The 20,521-nt window shown below is 56.2% G+C and overlaps 3 protein-coding genes across 5 annotated transcripts in view; 1 reads left to right on the forward strand and 2 right to left on the reverse strand.

Annotated features, from left to right (window-relative positions):
* CCR10 (C-C motif chemokine receptor 10) lies at positions 65-2,352 on the reverse strand. Its single transcript, XM_013972151.2, has 2 exons — positions 2,142-2,352; positions 65-1,286 (listed from the first exon to the last, which is right to left on the reverse strand). The coding sequence occupies exons 1-2, from the start codon at positions 2,163-2,165 to the stop codon at positions 216-218; spliced, it is 1,095 nt and encodes a 364-aa protein (XP_013827605.2). The 5' UTR covers positions 2,166-2,352; the 3' UTR covers positions 65-215.
* CNTNAP1 (contactin associated protein 1) lies at positions 2,436-17,457 on the forward strand. Its single transcript, XM_005693860.3, has 25 exons — positions 2,436-2,542; positions 2,959-3,104; positions 3,968-4,069; positions 4,164-4,357; positions 4,810-4,957; positions 5,039-5,242; positions 5,908-6,092; positions 6,582-6,725; positions 7,282-7,543; positions 7,990-8,139; positions 8,406-8,577; positions 9,053-9,159; positions 9,289-9,408; positions 9,760-9,963; positions 10,136-10,292; positions 10,379-10,506; positions 10,784-10,969; positions 11,711-11,932; positions 12,187-12,426; positions 13,308-13,661; positions 13,934-14,061; positions 14,492-14,585; positions 14,772-15,017; positions 15,123-15,170; positions 16,076-17,457. The coding sequence occupies exons 1-25, from the start codon at positions 2,493-2,495 to the stop codon at positions 16,384-16,386; spliced, it is 4,302 nt and encodes a 1,433-aa protein (XP_005693917.3). The 5' UTR covers positions 2,436-2,492; the 3' UTR covers positions 16,387-17,457.
* EZH1 (enhancer of zeste 1 polycomb repressive complex 2 subunit) overlaps positions 17,751-20,521 on the reverse strand; it is a 31,405-nt gene continuing 28,634 nt past the window's right edge. For all 3 annotated transcript variants that reach the window (XM_018065135.1, XM_018065134.1, XM_013972153.2), the window contains 2 exons: positions 20,429-20,513; positions 17,751-20,151 (listed from right to left, as the gene is read on the reverse strand). In XM_018065135.1, the coding sequence (XP_017920624.1) occupies positions 20,091-20,151; positions 20,429-20,513 (146 nt within the window). In that variant the 3' untranslated portion in view covers positions 17,751-20,090. The remainder of the gene's footprint in view (positions 20,152-20,428; positions 20,514-20,521) is intronic.

The following is a 20,521-nucleotide window of genomic DNA, read 5'->3' on the forward strand; positions in this document are numbered from 1 at the left end:
TGCCCTGCTACAAATCATTTCCAAGCCGGTGACTCAAAAATAGTAACAGTTGTTGAGTTGCATCTCATTTCCATGTCCTCTATTTAATGTGCCAAAGTACAGAAGCAATTCCTTAGGTCCCTACCTCTTTCTCAGTGCCCCCCACCGACTCCCCCTTCCCACTACTCTCCCTGGAAACATTTCCTCAGCCCGCCCCATCCTCTTGATTCGCAGCCCTAGTGGTCCCAGGAGGAGACACTGTTGGTCTCAGTGGGAGCCGAGCAGGAAGAAAGGCGGGGCCGGCGGGGGCAGCGGCCGCCGCCGGGGTGAGGCCCTGGACTGCAGCCCCCTCCCCTGAGGAGCCTCCGCAGGTCCTGGCGGAAGCGCAGGCCCAAAAAGGCGTAGAGCACCGGGTTGAGGCCGCAGCGGGCTAGGGCCAAACCCCCGGTCACCAGCAGTGCCAGATCCTTGCGCTTGCTGGCGGGGCAGCTCCGCTCGCGGGCCGCCAGGAGGTCGGCAGTATCCAATAGCAGGGCGAGACTGTAGGGCAGCTGCAGCACCACGAACGCCGCCACCAGGGCCACCACGACGCGCAGCGCGCGCCGGCGCTCGGGCCCCCTGGTGGCCAGCAGCGTGCGGCCCAGCAGCGCATAGCAGGCCGCCATGACGCCCAGTGGCAGCGCGAAGCCCAGGACCACCTGCGCCACGGCGCTCGCCCCTTTCACCGTCTGCGTGAGGCCCTCGGGGAAGATGAGACGACAGCGCCGCTGGCCTTCCCGGTGCCCATCCTGGCTGAAAAGGAGAGCGGGCAACGCCAGGAGCAGCGACAACAGCCACACGATGACTGAGACCAAGTGTGCACGGCCGGGCGCCGAGGGCCGCGGTCCAGCTGGGAGGGCCCGCGCAATGGCCACGTAGCGGTCGGCGCTGATACAGGCCAGAAAGAGGAAGCCGGCGTGGAAGGAGGCCGAGTAGAGGCCAGAGATGGCACGGCAGGTGGCACTTCCCAGACTCCAGCCTTGCAGAGCCCCGGCTGCGGCAAAGGGCAGGGTCAGGGCCAGCAGAAGGTCGGCCAGGGCCAGCTGGAGCAGGTGGGCGGAGGTGGGTGAGCGGGCAGCACGTCGGGCCGCCAGATGGGTGGCCAGGACCAGGCCATTGCCGGCCAGACCCAGTGCAGCCACCGTCAGGGAGACACTGGGTTGGAAGGCGCGACTAAAGGCCTGGACGTCCGCCTTGTAGCAGAGCTCTGGCAAGGGCTCAACCGAATATGCCTCCTCATCCTCCCCAGAGTAGGGTCCCCAGGAGACCTGAGGAAGCCATAACGAGAAGAGAGACCTTATGAGACAAGCCTCAACCACACGGCTCCCCCTCCCACACAAGCATTCCAAGCTAGGAGCCTGTGTGTGACCAGGTACAATGGTACAGTACACAGGGCAAAGACATAAACTCTTTTCTAAACTCTTCCTAGCATATCCTCGACAGGCCTTGACTTCCGGCACACCCCTCCTGTCCCTACATCCAGCTTCCTGGGTGACCTTGAGCAAATCATTTGCTTTTCTGGCTCTCCACCTGTCTAATAGGTAATGTGGAGATCAGAAATCCCCAGGGGTGGTTCGAAACAAGGATTGTTTGAAATAAGAAAGATAATGAATGTGAAGCATCTGTGCTCTCTGAAGGGCCCAGCGTCTGTATTATTAATAAATCTTAAGAGCTTCCGTTCTTTTGCAGCGCCATCTCCTGGAAGAACACCCATATTCAGACTTTGCCTCAGACTTGGTCCCTGGAATTCTTGCTTGGTCTGGAGAATCGTTTTCTCTCTCTCCTTTCCCTTCTCTCCTCCTCACCCCCACCCCTAAGCTTCCAGTACAAGGTTCACTGAACTACTCATGATGTAAGGGTTGGAGTTCAGGTTTTCTGGGCTCAGTTAGGACCTTAGACCTAAAGATTCAGCTCACCCTTCCTCTCATCCCCAGTCGTGTCCCCCAACCCCAGCCTCTCATTACTAGCCCCTTCTATCTGGAGGACCCCTGGTTCCAGAGGGTTCCAGGCATCCTAGGTAGGTCATAGGAAGGCAGAGGCCTGGTGCCAGGTGGGGAATCCCATCCGTTCACATTTACCCTCCCTCCCTGTAACCCTTTCCTCCCCCCTGCCCCCACTCCCACCTGTTCTGCGGGCTCAGTCCCCATCTCTGGCTACTCAAGTTTCTGAGGTAAAGCCACCGGGGAGAGAAGTTATAAACTAATGGGACAGGAAGGAAGGGGCGGGGAGAAGGGCTGAGAAGGAGGTGGGGATGAGGGTCTGTGGGCCCTCTTTACCTGACTTTCCTATTCTACCTCCTAAAAAAAATAATTTACCTTGCCAGTAGAAAAAGAATGTGTTTTGGAATATTATCACTTGGTAGCTACCTGTGGGATCTGAATAATTTTTTTTTTTTTTTTTTTTTTTACCTCTCTGAGCCTCAGGTTTTTCATCTGCAAAATGGAGTGAGGTAAAAATGCAGAATTCACAGGATAATGAAGGTGCCTAGCACGCGTGCCTGGAGCAGAATTTGCTGTCTGAAAATGTTAGATTCTTTCTACTTACACTTCTCCCTATCTCCAAGCACCCTCCCTTTCCATCTCTCTTCTTGGATTTTCCAGGATCCCCCAGCCGGCCCCTGTCTCCCTTCCCCCATCTTTGCGGCCACAGTCCCTTGTCAGCCTCGGGTTATTCAGGGTATTTCCCGGTGGCGGGAGGCTCTCTACCCCCGCCCTTTCGCAGCGGGGCTGAGGCGCGCGCTTGCGCGGGGTCTGGGAAAGCGGCGCGTGCCAGGAGAGCGAGGCTGGGGAAGGGGGGAGGTGAGAGAGGGTGGAAGGAGAGGAGAGAACAGCAGAGAAGCAGGAACGGCACCTAAGGAGACAAGAAAGAAGGGCTGGGGGAGAGTGGGAAGAGAGAGGGGTGGGTAAGGGGGAGAGACAGCCATTCGTTGCAAAAACCCAGGAGGATAGCCCAAGCTGAAACTGGAGCCCTAGCCGGAGCCGGGCACTGGAAGGCGGCCGCCGAGACCCGTCAGCCCTGCATGATGCATCTCCGGGTTTTCTGCATCCTACTCGCCGCGGTCTCAGGAGCCCGGGGCTGGGGCTACTGTGAGTGCAGGGCTCGCAGGCAGGCGGGGTTAGGCCCGGGAGTCCGAGGTCTGCAGGGCGGGTCCCGCACCGCATTGCGGCTGGGTGGTCGCGGGTCGCTTCTCGGCCGGCGCGCACTCGCGCGCTTTCATCCTTTGCAGCCTCTCCCCCGCGCTCCGCAATGCAGCTCCGAGGCTGGCGCGCGCGCCCGGAGCTGGGGCTGGGCTCCGAGCTGAAGACAAGAGTCGGCCCGGGCGGGGACTTGGGGCTGGGATCCAAGCGGGAGCGAGTGCCGGGTTTGAGGGTTGGGAATAAGAGTGGTACTGGTGACTCGGGCTAGGGTTAAGGGACTGGGGCTGGGCTTGGAGCTGGCCCAGGGACCAGCGTTTGGGGTTTGCGGCTAAGGCTGGGGCTGGATATGGGGGTTGGGATCCAGGCAGTATTTGGTGAGCCTATACGATGCTAAGTTTGGACATGGAACTGGTGGCGCTAGGACTGGCTGGGGTTGGGGCTAGGCCTGCATTTGGGCTCCGTGCGCATTTGCGGGTGCTGCTGAGTGGGACTGAGGCTAAGTCTGGGGATGGATTGATGTCTTGGGGTGACTCAGGTTCTGAAAGATGCTGAGGTATGGGATTGTGTTCTGGGGAGTACTGAACTCCAACTGGCCCTTGGGAGGGTCTGGCCTAGGGGTTCTCCCAGGAGGAGAGGCCAGCTTCCCCTCAGTGTGCAGCTGTAGCTGCAGGCCAAGTTGAGCAGGTGGTTTAAGTTAGGGCTGGGTCTGCACTGGGGGGAGTGAAGATCGAGCGCCAGTTGCTCAGCGTTCTGGGCCTTTGGAAAGACTGGGAGGGGCCGCCCTGATAAACATGTCTGTTCCTGCAACCCAGATGGCTGTGATGAGGAGCTGGTTGGGCCCCTGTATGCACGCTCCCTGGGCGCCTCCTCCTACTATGGGCTCTTCACTGCGCCCCGCTTTGCCCGGCTGCACGGTGAGCACGGTGGTGCCCCATGGTGGGGTGAGGGACTCTAAAGGGCTAGAGGTAAAGGGGGAGCCAGTGGTGAAAGCCCTTGTCCCTTCTGTAGGAATAAGCGGATGGTCTCCCCGGATTGGGGACCCAAATCCCTGGCTCCAGATCGACCTAATGAAGAAGCACCGGATTCGGGCTGTGGCCACGCAGGGCTCCTTTAACTCGTGGGACTGGGTCACACGTTACATGCTGCTCTACGGTGACCGAGTGGACAGCTGGACACCGTTCTATCAGCAAGGGCACAACGCGGTACTCCAGGCTCCCTGCACACACACTTGGGGAACCTTCTCAACTCCGTGACCTGGGCTGGGCTGGGCACATTTGGGGGGAGGGGGAGGAGGTGGTGGTGAGGGCACAGATGAGGAGCAGTGACTTTCGCTCCAGGGACTCAGTCCAGAAGGACCGTCTGCTTGCCGTGTGTTCAGGATACGCCCAATTGACAGGGTTTAACATACTTCAAGGTAAAATCTGGGAGAGCTTCTTGGAGGAGGCGACATCTGAGTTGACCTCTGAGGAAATACTGGGATGGTGGAGAAGACGCTCTAGCCTAGGGAAACTGTAAAGTTAGGAAGGCGGGGGAGATAAGGAGTGTCTGCCTTCCAAAGGTCGAGATTAGCTGGATGCGACAGCTGCGGGCTGGGAGGCTATGGAAAAGCAAGCAGAGGGTGGGAACGTGGTCACCCCTCTCCCCTTGCCCTTAGACCTTCTTCGGTAACATGAACGAGTCGGCGGTAGTTCGCCACGACCTGCACTATCACTTCACCGCGCGCTACATCCGCATCGTGCCTTTGGCTTGGAACCCGCGCGGCAAGATCGGCCTGAGGCTTGGCCTCTACGGCTGCCCTTACAGTAAGGGTGCGGGGTCTTGGTGGGGGCGGGGCGGGAGACAGAATCCCCTGGCCCCCGCCCCACCTACGGTCCCTCCCGCAGAGTCCGACGTGCTGTATTTCGATGGCGATGATGCCATCTCGTACCGCTTCCCGAGAGGGGTCAGCCGGAGTCTGTGGGACGTCTTCGCCTTCAGCTTCAAAACCGAAGAAAAGGACGGGCTCCTGTTGCACGCCGAGGGCGCCCAGGGCGACTACGTGACACTCGAGCTGCAGGGGGCGCACTTGCTGCTGCACATGAGCCTGGGTGAGCTCGCGGCCGCGGCGCGGAGCCCCAGGCTCTCCTCCCACGTCCCTTGTCGCACCTCCTCCGCGAAGCCGCGCCCCATTCCTTATCTTCCCCTTCCTTAACTGTTTGGACCCATCTGCCTTCTTCGTGTAAAATTTGGTGCTTGCGAAACTCTGGACTGGGAATTAGGACAAGCGGATTCCAGCACCTAGCACCTACCAGCTGTGTGACCTTGGACAAGCACTTCCCCAGTCTGTTTCCTCATTATAAAAACATTGTGTATAGGTATACAGGTGCGCGCGCGCGCACACACACACTCCTGAAGCGTTGTTATTTTGTATCTCATTCGCTTTCCACAATATGCCCATGATGAGGTAGAACCAGCTATCGTGCCCCGTTTTAGTGATAGGAAGACAGGCTCTGCTGCTGCTGCTGCTGCTGCTAAGTCGCTTCAGTCGTGTCCGACTCTGTCAGAGGGGTTAAATGACTAAGTCCGTACTTGCCAAGGGCCACCGATCCATCGCAGGCTGAGGGTGGTCCAGTCTCTATGTGCCCACCCTCCCTGGCCGTCCTGGGCCTTGAGCAGTTCCTCCTCTGTGTTGCAGGCTGTTGCTCCGCCTGGGGGTGTTGCTGGGCGATAGGGTCCAGGTTCCCAGTCTGACCCAGCCCTACCCCACCCTCAGGCAGCAGCCCCATCCAGCCAAGGCCGGGTCACACGACCGTGAGCGCTGGCGGCGTCCTCAATGACCAACACTGGCATTACGTGCGTGTCGACCGATTTGGCCGTGAGGCAAATCTCACCCTGGACGGCTACGTGCAGCGCTTCGTGCTCAATGGCGACTTCGAGAGACTGAACCTGGACAACGAGGTGAGCAAAGAGGGGAGGAGCCATTTGGTTAAGTGAGATGCTGGGTGGGCCGGTGGGGGGCGGCACTTCATTCAGAGGTAAGACTCTGCTTTCTGAGTATGCTAACAAGAGTTGGCAAACTCCCAGAAAAGCTTGGGTTTTGTTGTTGCTGGTGTTAGCATGCCGATTTCCGGGCTCCACCCCAGAGCTGCTGAGATGGAGTCTAGAAATCTGGATTTGGGGGATCAGGCAAGATGAGAAAATTGCCCTCTCCTGGCCCTGATATGCAGATAAAGAACCCCAGACAGGTTCATCGACTTACCCAAGGGCATGCAGCCAATTTGTGGTGGGGTCAGGGCTAAAACCCAAGCCTCAGGAGGCCCAGCGAGCTTCCAGCTTCAATACCGATACTGGGGCAACGTGTGTCTCAGACCTCAGCCTGAGCGGGAGCGCGAGAAAGGCGCGCACGCTGCCGCATCTAGGGAAGCTTACTCCTCACCCCGCCCACAGATGTTCATCGGGGGGCTGGTGGGCGCCGCGCAGAAGAACCTTGCCTATCGGCATAATTTCCGCGGCTGCATTGAAAACGTCATCTTCAACCGAGTCAACATCGCAGACTTGGCCGTTCGGCGCCATTCCCGGATCACCTTCGAGGCCAGTGGGCAGGGGGATCTGGGAGGACGGGGCATCAAAAGCCACCCGGAACAAGTGGGTGGAGCGGGGAGAGGTCTTGAGAATCATCTAAAAGCCGAGGAGCCCTCTCCCTGGCCAGCTGCTCACGTTGGGGGCGGGGCATCACTGACTCACAGGAGTTGCAAAAGGCCAGCTCCCAACCCCGCTCCCGCCTAGTTAAAAGCTGCGGTCTGATCTCACCATGTCCTCAGTTATAAATGAAGAGAATACGGTGTGGAGGCCCGGAGTGGCTCGGCCAGGGGTCACACAGCGCAGAGTCTGAGGAGGGACTTGAGGGCTGTTTAGGTATTATGTGGTCCCCCCTACTCCAACTCAGGAGCTAATCAGGCGCTCCTGAGATGATCAGGAGATGATGTAGGTCCTGAGGGCTGACTTGGTGGCTGGAGACCTCTCCACACCTGGACGTGTTTCTGGGCGCGGTGCGGCTGGGGAGGTACACCCAGGGAACCTGGCTCCTCACAGAGGCCGGGGTGCGGCATCAGCTTCGGTGCTGATGCATCCTCACTTGGGTCCCCAGGGTAAGGTGGCATTCCGTTGCCTGGACCCGGTTCCTCATCCCATCAATTTCGGAGGTCCTCACAACTTCGTGCAAGTGCCTGGCTTCCCCCGCCGCGGCCGCCTCGCAGTCTCTTTTCGCTTCCGCACCTGGGATCTCACTGGGCTGCTGCTCTTCTCCTCACTGGGGGACGGGTTGGGCCACGTGGAGCTGATGCTTAGTGAAGGGCAGGTCAACGTGTCCGTGGTGCAGACCGGCCGAAAGAAGCTTCAGTTCGCTGCTGGTGAGCAGAGGGAGAGGAAGGGGAAGCAAAGGGAGGCCAGAGCAAGGTAGAGACCTAGGAGACTGTAGACCTGGACTGAGGCCTTTGCACACTCAGAGGGCTGAGGAAGGGAAGGGAGGGAGCCCTGCAGGAGGCCCCAGGATTTAGACAGCTGGGAGTTGGAGGGCGGGGCAGATCTGAGGGACTAAGGCTGAGAATCCTGGTACTCCATTTGGAGGGTCCCTGTAGGTATCATTCACTGATGACTTTTGACTCTGTGTCAGCCACTGGGGTTCCACATAGTGAAGAGAGACATTCGGGGATATCACCTCTCACTGTAATAAGTGTAAAAGTGGGAAGCACAGAGGCTGCTGTTAGGACAGAGTGGGGTTGCTGCTTCTCCACTCAAGACACTCTTCCAGAGCATGGTGCCTCCCCCACCCACACTGTCTTCCTGTCCTGTCCAGGGTTCCGCCTGAATGATGGCTTTTGGCATGAGGTGAATTTTGTGGCCCAGGAAAACCATGCAGTCATCAGCATTGATGATGTCGAGGGGGCAGAGGTCAGGGTTTCATACCCACTGCTGATCCGTACAGGAACCTCATACTTCTTTGGAGGTAAGTGGAGGTCAACCTGGCTAGACCCCTGTCTCTGGGTGGGAAGGCCCCATCTAAGTCCACCCAGATAGGGCTACATGGAGAGTTTTGTAGCAGTAAATCTCTCTTGCCCCTCTGGGGCCTTGGGGACTGGAACATCACTGTCATTGTCTACTGGCCCCCTTCCTTGCTTCCTTTCTTCATGTCTGGCTCTCCCTTGGCATCTCCCTGGGGGAGGGTCGCTGGAGTCTCCCCTGGGGAGGGCCTCACAGGGGTGGTTGCTCCAGGTTGTCCCAAGCCAGCCAGTCGATCGGGCTGCCACTCCAACCAGACGGCGTTCCATGGCTGCATGGAGCTGCTCAAGGTGGATGGTCAACTGGTCAACCTGACTCTGGTGGAGGGCCGGCGGCTTGGATACTATGCTGAGGTCCTCTTTGACACATGTGGCATCACTGATAGGTATCCAGAAGCCCCTCTCCCTCCAAGAGGTGACCCCCTCCAAAGCCCTCTTCCACAGTCTCCCAGTGATGGGAATGGCATTTCTCAATGATCTCCCTTCTGGTCCCAGCTCCTGAGTCTCCCACCTGGGGAGGATTGCTTCTTGACCTCTCACTTCCCAGTTCTTCCCTTCAAGTGGCACATGCTCAGAATGGAAATGAAGCATCTGTTTTTGGTCCTAGAGGGTTTTCTTTGGGGGGAGGTGAGGATGGGATATAAGGCATTATTAATAATTTGGGGAAGAGGCAACAGTAGTACTTGAGCCCTGAGGCCTTCCTAATGCCCCAACATTCAGGCTTCTACCTGGCTACTTATGTGGAGTATGTTAGGTGGGTTCTGGTGCTCTCAGGACCTGGGACTGAAGCTTGTAGGGGTCAGACCCTACTCTGCAGCTCCCCATAAGGCTCCTTCCCTGCGTGCTGACCCCCTCCCGTAGGTGCAGCCCTAACATGTGTGAGCATGATGGTCGCTGCTACCAGTCTTGGGATGACTTCATCTGCTACTGTGAACTGACAGGCTACAAGGGGGAGACCTGCCACCAGCGTAAGCCAGCTGGAGTGTGGGGGAGAGTCAGGAAGTTTCTGGGGATCGTGAGGCAGCTAAAGATGGTGGGGCTGGCCCTTCTAGCCCCCAACCCCCTAACTACCTTTTCCCCAACTCACTACCCACCAGCTTTGTATAAGGAATCCTGTGAGGCTTATCGACTCAGTGGGAAAACTTCTGGAAACTTCACCATTGATCCTGATGGTAGTGGCCCCCTGAAGCCATTTGTGGTGTATTGTGATATCCGAGGTAAGTGGCTCTGACTGAGGGGTGATGGGCAGCGGATGATGAAGTGTGGGAGTATGGGGGGGAACAGGAAGGATGGAAGGGTGGACCGGAGCCAGTAAGATTAAACGGCGGAGGGGTAACGGAGGACAGAGCGGGAAGGGAACATTCAGGAGTTTGTAATCTAGCCTTGCAGCTAGATCTCAGCTTTCTGGTCCATTCCAGCTGTCTCAGAGATGTGATGTTGGAGACGTAGAGCTGGGCTGGAACGGAGCTTCTGGCCTCATTGATTGGCTCTGAATTGCAGCAGTGGTGCTGGAGGCAGGTAGAGAATGCTCCTCTCCAGCCACAGCTCTGCCTTGTCCCCTCCCCCAGAGAACCGGGCATGGACAGTTGTGCGCCATGACAGGCTGTGGACGACTCGGGTGACGGGTTCCAGCATGGAGCGGCCATTCCTCGGGGCCGTCCAGTACTGGAATGCATCCTGGGAGGAGGTCAGTGCCCTGGCCAATGCTTCCCAGCACTGTGAGCAGTGGATCGAGTTCTCCTGCTACAATTCCCGGCTGCTCAACACAGCAGGTTAGGGCTGGGGTGGGGAGGGCAGGGTGAAAGCTGGAGGAGAGACCCATGGGGTCTGGGAGAAGAGGACCAGAGGGCTCAGGAAGTGGCCTGGGCTGGTTGGAAGGGTGAGGGAGGAGCCCTGAGGCTAATGGAGGGTGGGGCCTGGAAGCTGCCTGTCCCTCGTCCCCAGGAGGCTACCCGTACAGCTTTTGGATTGGCCGAAACGAGGAACAGCACTTCTACTGGGGTGGCTCGCAGCCTGGGATCCAGCGCTGTGCCTGTGGTCTGGACCGGAGCTGTGTGGACCCTGCCCTGCACTGTAACTGTGACGCCGACCAGCCCCAGTGGTAAGAGGGGCAGAGGAACAGGGCTTTCAGGATGCTGGGGGCTGCCGAGCAACAAGGGCTGAGCCACCGCATCCCCATCCCCACAGGAGAACCGACAAGGGCCTGCTGACCTTTGTGGACCATCTGCCTGTCACTCAGGTGGTGGTGGGGGACACAAACCGATCCAGTTCGGAGGCCCAGTTCTTTCTGAGGCCTCTGCGCTGCTACGGCGACCGTGAGTGGCAGAGCCTTTTTGTGTGCCTTTGCAGGCTCTCTAGTTCCAAAGCCCTGACCTACTGCGGGGGGTGGGGGTGGGGAGGGTGTCTCCAGGACACCCTGCCAGACACCCTGGCTCTGGCTGTGACATGCCCACACCTGTTCCTGTGCACCTGCACCTTCCTCTCTTTCATGACACGCCTTAGTCTCTCCCTGGGTTCCCCCAGCTGTCCCCCTTTGCCCTGTCGCCTGCCTCCCGTCCTGCTGACAAGGCCTTCCTCCATTTGGTTCTGTAGGAAATTCCTGGAACACCATCTCCTTCCACACTGGGGCTGCACTACGCTTCCCCCCAATCCGGGCCAACCACAGCCTTGACGTCTCTTTCTACTTCAGGACTTCGGCTCCCTCGGGAGTCTTCCTAGAGAATATGGGGGGCCCTTACTGCCAGTGGCGCCGGCCTTACGTGCGGGTGGAACTTAACAGTGAGCAGGCAGACACTGCGGGAAGACCCTTGGGGAGATGTGGGGTGGGTGGAGGCTGGGCTAAGTGGCAAGGCCAGATGCCCTTTTGAAAAGCAGCATAGGAAGGGCTTTAGATGGGCCTGGCTTCTAGACCCAGCACCATCTCAATAGCTGGCTTTGTGACCCTGAGCACCGACTTGGCCTGTCTGGACCTTTGGCCCCTGAGTTGTGAGTGAGGAAGCTGGACTCTGGTGGGTTGGCCTGGGGTGGGTGCGAGGTGCAGGGCTCCTATTTGATGAGCTATGCTTCTAACCTGAGAGGTGGGGCTGGGAAGCTGGCTCCAGGGATCTGCGAATGTGGGAGACCAGAGGTATGAGGTTTTAAGCACTTTATGGGTTTTGTCCCAGGCTGTAAACAGATTGGGCTTCCCAGGTGGTAGAAGCTAGTAAAGAATCCGCCTGCCAATGCAAGAGATGTAAGAGACTGGGGTTCAATCCTCTGGGTCAGGAAGATCTACTGGAGAAGGAAATGGCAACCCACTCCAGTAATCTTGCCTGAAGAATCCCATGGACAGAGGAGCCTGGGGGGCTACAGTCCATGGGGTCTCAAAGTCGGACAGGACTGAAGCGACTTAGCACGCTTACACGTAAACAGATTGAAGGGACAGTCAGGGAGCTCCGAAGAGCAGAGAAGAAGGGCTGTGTCGACCCCTGAGGGCCCTGGGGGCGCTGAGTTGTCTCCCCCACCCCCCACACTGTCCAGCGTCCCGGGACGTGGTCTTCGCCTTTGACGTGGGGAATGGGGATGAGAACCTGACGGTGCACTCAGACGACTTCGAGTTCAGCGACGACGAGTGGCACCTCGTCCGGGCGGAAATCAACGTGAAGCAGGCCCGGCTGCGCGTCGATCACCGGCCTTGGGTGCTACGGCCGATGCCCCTGCAGACCTACATCTGGCTGGAGTACGACCGGCCCCTGTATGTTGGTGAGCAGCAACCTGGAGGCAGGTCTGAAGCCTCTGTCACCATCCTACCCTCTTGAGGCCACTCTCCTTGTTTCCAGGAACCCCATCTCTTAGGTCACAATCCCCTCAGCCTCACAGTGAGCCAAGGCCCACCCTTCCTCTCCAGTCCCTGGCATCTCTTCCATTCTTCTAGCCCTCCACTGCCTTTGCAACCCCAATACTTTCCCCTGTCTCTGCTCTACACCCATTTCTCCACCTGCCCACTTTCCCCCCAGGATCTGCAGAGCTTAAGAGGCGGCCTTTCGTGGGTTGCTTGAGGGCTATGCGTCTGAATGGAGTGACTCTGAACCTGGAGGGCCGTGCCAATGCCTCTGAGGGTACCTCACCCAACTGCACAGGCCACTGCGCCCACCCCCGGTTCCCCTGTTTCCATGGCGGCCGCTGTGTGGAGCGCTACAGCTACTACACCTGTGACTGTGACCTCACGGCTTTTGATGGGCCATACTGCAACCATGGTCAGTGCTGCTGGTTATGGGAGGAATGAGCCAGAGGGCATCATGGGATGTAGGGAGGTCAAGGAAGGAGGGAGGATGCAGTGTCAGCATCGGGGAAGACTGTGGTCATCCTGGGCTCTTGAGCTTTGAGCTGGGCTCTCAGGCAGCTGAAGCTGCTGGGTGATTCCAAAGGAATAAAGTGGGACAAGGAAGGGATGGCACAGCTAGCTGGCATGACAAGAACAGCAGCAACAAAACAGATAACTTCCCCATCTTCTCACTGTCACCAAGGGAACCCAGGTTGCCCCCCTTGCAAGCATATCCCCATCAGGCTGCACAATGCCCTCCTATGCCATTTCCTAGTTGACAATCGCTGCACGCCTAAAACATGTCTACAGCCTGGTTCTTGGTTAAGGCGAGCCTTGACATTCACCATAGCAAGATTCTGCACATACACCAAGAACACATCCTCCCCAAGGCTGGTCTAGGAGGATGCATGAGCAGGTAGGTCACTGGTGAGGTAGGAAGACACAGGGACTAAGGGACCCACAGAAGCCCTTTGGTCTTGGTTCAGAAGTGCGAGTAGTGGCAGGTGGGTTTGTGGTATCTTGATTCTAATTCTGACCCTCCACTTACTATGTATCCTCAGGCAAGTCGCGGCCCATTTCAGAGCCTTGCTTTCCCCATCTGTAAAGTGCAGGGGTTGGATCAGATGATCTTTTCCATTTCTTATGATTTTAAGATTCCATTCCATGACATAGGGCCTCCAGGGGACCTAAAAGTGAATGGAGATGGGTTGTGGTGTAGCAGAAACAGGGGACACGTGCCAGACGGTGTGCGTGGATGACATACATAGCGTCTGGAGGTGGGGACGGGCCCTGACTTCACTACTTCTGCCTCAGACATTGGCGGTTTCTTTGAGCCTGGCACCTGGATGCGCTATAACCTCCAGTCGGCGCTGCGCTCCGCAGCCCGGGAGTTCTCCCACATGCTGAGCCGGCCAGTGCCGGGCTACGAGCCTGGTTACATCCCCGGCTATGACACTCCCGGCTACGTGCCCGGCTACCATGGCCCTGGGTACCGTCTGCCTGATTACCCGCGGCCAGGCCGGCCGGTGCCAGGCTACCGCGGACCTGTCTACAACGTCACTGGAGAAGAGGTGTCCTTCAGCTTCAGCACCCAGTCTGCCCCCGCCGTCCTCCTCTACGTCAGCTCCTTTGTGCGTGACTACATGGCCGTGCTCATCAAGGAAGACGGTGAGCTCCCCACGGCTCTCGCCCTCCACTCCAGCATCCTCTGGGTGCCCTCCATTCTCATGACTATTGACCAGCACAGGGACTCAAGTGCTCTTCCAAGGTGGCGGCTTCGGGGGACTTCCCTGGTGCTTCCAAATGCAGGGGCCACAGGTTCCATCCCTGGTCAGGGAACGAAGATCCCATAGGCAGCATGGCGAAGCCAAAAAGGAAAAAAAGATGGGGACTCTGGGAGCTGAGGGGAGACCCCCCTCTTCCTTCTTCCCACCCCACAGGGACCTTGCAGCTGCGCTACCAGCTGGGCACCAGCCCCTATGTGTACCAGCTCACCACCCGCCCTGTGACAGACGGCCAGCCCCACAGTGTCAACATCACCCGGGTCTACCGCAACCTCTTCATCCAGGTGTGTGCCAGGGGTTCAGATCATAACCTCTTCATCAAGGCTGTGGCAGTGGGAAATGGCAGATGTTTAGCATCTGTAGAGCACATTCCAATGTACAGAGAATGTTCACATGTAGTATCATGGGACCTCACAATCGCCCTGTGAGGCAGTTCAGGTAGGCAGCTCTTCTTATCTTCATTTGACTAGTCACGAAAGGGGCTCTGACAGTAAAGTGGTTTTTCCAAACCCCCGTAAGCTGCAAAGACAGGGCTCAAAACCAGTTTGTGAGGTTTTTAATACCAAATCCTGTGTCTGGGCCCAGGACTTGCCCACGTGGGACTGAGTTAGGACCCACCACCAGTCGGGAGAGGAGAGTCCCAGCCTGGTCTGGGCTATGTCTGCTGCTGGTCTGCTGGTTCTCCCTCTCATCTCCTTTCCCCTCCCAATTCAGGTGGACTACTTCTCCCTGACGGAACAGAAGTTCTCACTGTTGGTGGATAGCCAGCTAGACTCACCCAAGGCCTTGTATTTGGGGCGCGTTATGGGTAAGCGGGGGTTGAGACGGCATTTGGGGTCAGGAGCTGCGGACTCCTCTGGAGTCCAGAGGAGGGTGAAGGATGGGGAGTGGCAGTGAAGGTGCTGCTACGGAAGTGGGAACCTAGGGGTGGTGAGAGGGACCAGGGCTGTTGGGGGGTCCAAGTCTCTTTCTTTCTGGGCTGCCTCTCCCTCAGAGACTGGAGTGATTGACCCAGAGATCCAGCGCTACAACACACCGGGTTTCTCGGGCTGCCTGTCTGGTGTCCGATTCAACAACGTGGCTCCTCTCAAGACCCACTTCCGAACGCCTCGACCCATGACTGCGGAGCTGGCTGAGGCCCTTCGTGTCCAGGGAGAGCTGTCTGAGTCTAACTGCGGAGCCATGCCACGTCTTGTCTCAGAGGTGCCCCCTGAGCTGGACCCCTGGTATCTTCCCCCAGGTACATCCCCAGGGACACAGAAGAGGAAGGGAAAAGAGGGACAATGGGGAAAGGAAATGACTCTTAATCTGCAGGAGGCTCCTAACCGGTGCGTTCTTTTTTCAGACTTCCCGTACTACCATGATGACGGATGGGTTGCTATACTTTTGGGCTGTGAGTGGCACCGTCCCTACCCTGACCTCTCATTCTACCCTCTGGCTGTCAGCCTTCCCTCCCTGTCCCTGTATCCTCAGGCCTGAGGGGTAGTGAAGGCACTCAGTATATGGTGGTGCCAAGAACCATGACACAGGCTATGCTGAAGGTAGCTGATAATCAGCTTGGAGATTTTTAACTATTGGCAGATTCTATAGATTTTAATAGAAATGAAATATTAACACTGGGCCAAAGTTTTTACAGTGATGTGCCTATCACTGCCTGACTCAATATATCATTTCCCTGTAATGGTAGTCCATTGCTGGTCACGTCTCTGACTTTATGACTTTGTGGATCAGATAATGTTCACTTCATGATGAGCAGCTTAAGTCATATGCTCCTCTGTTGGGTCATGGCCACACATTCCCACCAAAGTCAGGGGTTTAATATCTAAAAGGTCCCAGAATTAGGCAGGAACTGTGTCTTAAAGGGAGCTTTACTGCACTATAAAAGAATACATTTTATGGTATGTTAACTATATCTCAATAAAGCCGTTATAAAAAAAAATAATTGGGGCTAAAGCTAAGGGATGAGGAAACGGGTACAGTAACATCCAGAAAAATGAGAAATTGGCGTAAGTACCAAGGATTTTGAAAGAGAGTGTTAGAAATAGGATAGAATTCTATTATTAGAAAAAGAAATTTATTAAACATTACATACACCATATGAGAAACAGAAATTCTAATATTAGAAACAGAATAGAAGCCAGGACTTTAGACCAACCAGACACATCAAGAATAGCTTGATGTGGTTGTACAGCTGATGCTGTCGGACACATATGCTTTAAGCCAAAAGGATACATGTGTGTCTGTGTATAGGTGAAACCCCAAAGATCTGCCCTGAATTGTTCCTTTTTTCTCTTTCAGTTTTGGTGGCCTTCTTGCTGCTGGGACTGGTGGGAATGTTGGTGCTCTTCTATCTACAGAATCATCGCTATAAGGGCTCCTACCACACCAATGAGCCCAAGGCCACACATGATTACCATGCTGGCAGCAAGCCTCCTCTGCCTACTTCAGGCCCGGCCCCGGCCCCAGCCTCAGCCCCGACCCCGACACCAGCTTCCACCCAAGTTCCAGCCCCAGCTCCAGCTCCAGCTCCAGCCCCAGCCCCAGCCCCAGCCCCTGGCCCCCGGGACCAAAACCTACCCCAGATTCTGGAGGAGTCCAGATCTGAATGAATCGGGAGAGGGGCTTCAAGGACCAAGCCCGTCTCCTCCAAATTCCCCAATCCCACCTCAACCCCATCCTTGCAGGGACATGTGGCTCCTCTTAGCTGGCTCTGCTCATCTAGAGGATTTCCCTCCTGCCAAGTCTGGTGGGCAGAGCTACAGATGGGACCAAAGGGAGTGGCTGAGCCTCACTGCCTAAAACCAATGCCCTGCCCATCCCCATTTCCCCAGGCTCCTGGTTGTTTGCCTGCCCCAAAGAAGCCTCGTGGGGTTGGCCCAGGCCTTTCCTGCCACCCGTCCCAGCTACGGCCAGGGATTAACACCAGAGTGCAGGGGAGATTAACCGCCTCCCTTCAAATATTCAATCTCAGCAGGGACAGATGTGTGGGATTGCAGGGGCGCACAGGGCATGGGGGGAGGCTGCTCAATCATACCCCTCAGCCTCCCCACTCCCCTGCAGAACATCTTCCACCTGCTTCCCCTCAGTTGGGGGTTAGGGAGGGCTTCATTGCTGCCCCCTCCACACCCCTTTTTGTTTTTTAGAGACCGAGAGGCCTCACTTTAGCACCTTAGTACCTCCGCTGCTTTACACGCTTTAGCCAAAGCCATAAAAAAACTTGCAATGTAGAGAGAATAATGCAGACACACTGACTAGCCAGCCCTCTACTCTTCCTCCCTCCTCCAAGATATGCAATAGCCTTGGTGCCTGTCCAAAGGCTTGGCCCCCCTCTCCAATGCATGAGGAGCCCTCTTTCCTCCGCTCAGAGATGCTGCTTCATTTGTCCAGGAGGTCATATTCTTTATATATATTTTTTGTTGCAAAGTCTCTCTCTAGAGAAACTATATATATCACTCTAATTTTTTTAAATTATCAGTTTATATATAAAAGACAAAATCAATTGACTGTCCTGTCCTGTGCCCAGTGCGCTTCTCCTGTGTTGAGAAGCCCAGTGTGCTTCTTCTGTGTTGGAAGTCTCATGAGGTCTGCTGGTCACTCACCCAAGCCTGATCCAGCCTCCACTCTGAAGCTGTGCTCTCAGTCTCGGAGCTGTTCTAATAAAGCAGAGTGACAGAGCTCCAGTCTGTGTGTGGTAGTTGGTGGCATGGCTAGCGGATAAGCGGGATGACTTTCAGGGAAATAATCTGACAGCTCCAGAATCTTTAATGGGGAGCACTCAGAATCCCAGCATCGCCTGCTGGAAGGCTGCTTGGTTCTTGCCAACCCCCTGCCCCAGATCTCCTCCAACCGTGGTCTCCGTGGACAAGTGGAGATCAGAATACTCAAGCTTCAGCCTGTGCTGCCCCTGAACTGCCACCCCTGGATCCTTCCAGGGTTCATCCCTGGACCCCAAAGCACACAGCACACAACTTGCCAAAATGGATTCTACCACTTTATTCAGATAAGAGGTCACAAGCCACAGGACTTTAAAGTGCGTGAAATTCACTGGCAACAGAGCCGCACATATACCAGCCTCCCCCGCCATCCCCACCACCTCACTCCATCCATCATTACTTGTCTTGGGGGAGGGGTTAAGACCCGTCATTTAAAGGTGGGTGAGATCAGGGGAGAGGATGGGAATGCTGGAGCAACAGCAGCTGGTAGTGGTATGACACAGGGGAAGGCGGGGTCAACCACAGTGATTCTGCATGCCGAGGGAAGGATAGGGTCAGTCTAGCCTTTCAAAGGCTGGATGTCAATTTATCCCCATCTACTCCTCGTAGCAAGCCCCAGACTGCATTTCGAACAGTCCTAACCCTCCTTCCTCTGTCTCTGGTTTTTCTCTATAATTTATGAGTAATTTGGAGCCCACAGTCCAGCTAGAGGGTGTCCCCTATACACAATGCGTACAAACCACAGCAGATGTAGATTTCAGAAGCATGGCAGGGGCTGGCCCCGTCGGGTGGCAAGAGGCTTCTGTCAGGAACTGGCTGGGCGTGTGCTCAGTGCTGAGTGCCTGTGTGCCCACTAGCGTGGTGAGTGAGGGTATGTGAGTGAGTGAGTGTGTGTGTGTGTATGTGTGTGCACACGCATGTCCCACAGAAATCCCTAGGTGACAGTTTGGCCAGAGGGAACCCTACTCCTTGCTTCACTGGGACAGCCAATGGGGTTAGAGGAAGGGGGTGGTCCACACAGACCAGGGAAGACAGGCTCTGATTCCCCACAGAGAAGGGAGAAGCTGGCTCCCTTATCTAATACACCCTAGGCTAGTCTGTACCTGCTCATTTCTCTTTCTCTAGCACAAAGCTCCTTATTCCCTGCAGCTCAGCACCAGCCATAGACACAGGGGCGGTTCTTAGGGCTGGAGCCATTCTCATTCAATTCTGCTGTTTCAAGGCAGCTCCTTCTGCCTCCACCAGGACATGAGATAGAACTGGAGGAGAATCTTCCACCACCTCTTCCCTGCTCCCTCAGGAAAGAGATTCAGGCAGGGACCCCCGAGACCTTAGCTCAAACTCCACCTCAATCTCCAGACCTTCTAAAGGAAATAAAGTGCTTCCATGAATCCCAGAGAGAATGTCACTATGAACTGGCACAGGTGGCTGGCCTGCTTCTTCTTGACATTTAAATACCCTCTGCCAGTCTGCCTGTATGGTGCCATCCTAAACATGCGTAACCTGGGAGCTCCTCGCCCACCTCCAAACACATAGTGTCAACTCATCCTTTCCAACAGCAGGGACTCCAGGCAGGAAAGTGATCCACCAACAACCTTCCACTTCTCTAGTCCAGGCCTGTACCCCACTACCTGGAAGACAGGACCAAGAGCGGCCCCATAGGCCCAGCCTCTAAGGGAAACGAAAGGCCTAAAAACAGCTACATCTGCAGGGAACAAGAGCGTCACACCCAGGTTGCACCACCCCTCCAGTTCTTCAGCAGCAGTGTAATGCCCACCTGTCGTTGCCAAATCAGAACTTTGGAAGGGGTTGACAGGGCACTTGTATCTGCTCCCGGGAATCTGAAAAATACCCATTCGTCTCCAGAGTACACACAGAGGGTGCCCCAAAGCCTGCTGGGCCCTAAGCTTAGCAGTTTATTATTGTCGTCGGGCTGGTTCTCACTGTCTGCAGAAGGATGGATGGCACTCAGCTTTCTTTCTCCCAGTCTTGAAGAGCTTTTCTTAGAACCCACACTCTTTCAGTTTGAAGCATGTCAGGGGGAAAGAGGTAGTAGTCAGGTGCCCCATCTCCCCTCTGAATTCAGTCTGCTCTGCCCACCAGGCTCATCTTTAACCCTGATCACTCATAAGCTCCGGGTACCAAACTTCACTGAACCTGTCCTCTCCAGGTCTCAGGACCACAGAGAGATCTGCTGGTGACCCAACTACAGGAAGGATCCTTGATTTGGAAAGTTACGCTAATGCTTGTTAGGAACCGTCCAAGGTGACTCCTGAGGCCCACAGCCTGGGGAGCCATTAAGAACTCAAGCAAACGTCACCCGCCCCCAGCCTGTGCTCTCTTCCTCCAAGGCCTGAGACGCAGTCTCCCACTGGTGCAACTCTCTCTCCTGGGAGCCCAAGCCCTAGCCGCCTGTGTCTCCCCTCTAGCTGAGACAGTTCTGTCCCCGCTGGACACAGGTGAAGCCTCACTACAGAGGGAGCGGGTGGGGGGTTTCTCGGTGTAGGAGACACTTAGTGCAGGAAACTCGAGCAGCAGTGGTGTGTGCATGAAAGCAGGACAGTGCCGCGACCAAGGCGCTGGCGAGGGGCCCACGAGGCCTAAAGGACATCCGTCTCCCGCTCGATCCCCACGTACTTGAGGGCATCAGCTTGGCTGTACCTGTCCCAGGGCAGGAGGAGGAACCAGGTCACTACCGAGGCCTTTGTGATTGAAAAGATGAAGTCCCCTCCCATTTCACTTCCCCTCCTACTCCTTCCTACAAGGCTCCTGCTTCAGAGGCAAGGCACCAGAGAGCACCACAGAGAAAAAGCCTTGGTCACCATGAGATCTCCTCCTTCATCCATAGCGCTCACCCTCAGCCCCCAAGATAAATTTCAACAGCCACCCCCCTCTGCCCTTTGGGCCACCTCCCTAGGACTATTCCTGGCCGCCTCACCTGTAATCAAAGAAGAGCTCTTCGCCAGCTTGAATTGCCCTCTTGGCAAAGATCCCAATTCGATGATCCCCATTCACCATGACCACTGAAATA

This window comes from Capra hircus, chromosome 19 (genome assembly GCF_001704415.2).
Source record: "Capra hircus breed San Clemente chromosome 19, ASM170441v1, whole genome shotgun sequence".
In the NCBI taxonomy this organism is placed as follows: Eukaryota; Metazoa; Chordata; class Mammalia; order Artiodactyla; family Bovidae; genus Capra; species Capra hircus.

Bases quoted from the DNA above. Each gene is read 5' to 3' on its own strand.
- CCR10 (XM_013972151.2), bottom strand. From the start codon at position 2,165: ATGGGGACTGAGCCCGCAGAACAG. The intron at 1,287-2,141 runs GTGGGAGTGGGG...TGGCTTCCTCAG, and splicing joins GGACTGAGCCCGCAGAACAG to GTCTCCTGGGGACCCTACTC.
- CNTNAP1 (XM_005693860.3), top strand. From the start codon at position 2,493: ATGAAGGTGCCTAGCACGCGTGCCTGGAGCAGAATTTGCTGTCTGAAA. The intron at 5,243-5,907 runs GTGAGCTCGCGG...CCCCACCCTCAG, and splicing joins GCTGCTGCACATGAGCCTGG to GCAGCAGCCCCATCCAGCCA. The intron at 10,507-10,783 runs GTGAGTGGCAGA...TTGGTTCTGTAG, and splicing joins TCTGCGCTGCTACGGCGACC to GAAATTCCTGGAACACCATC.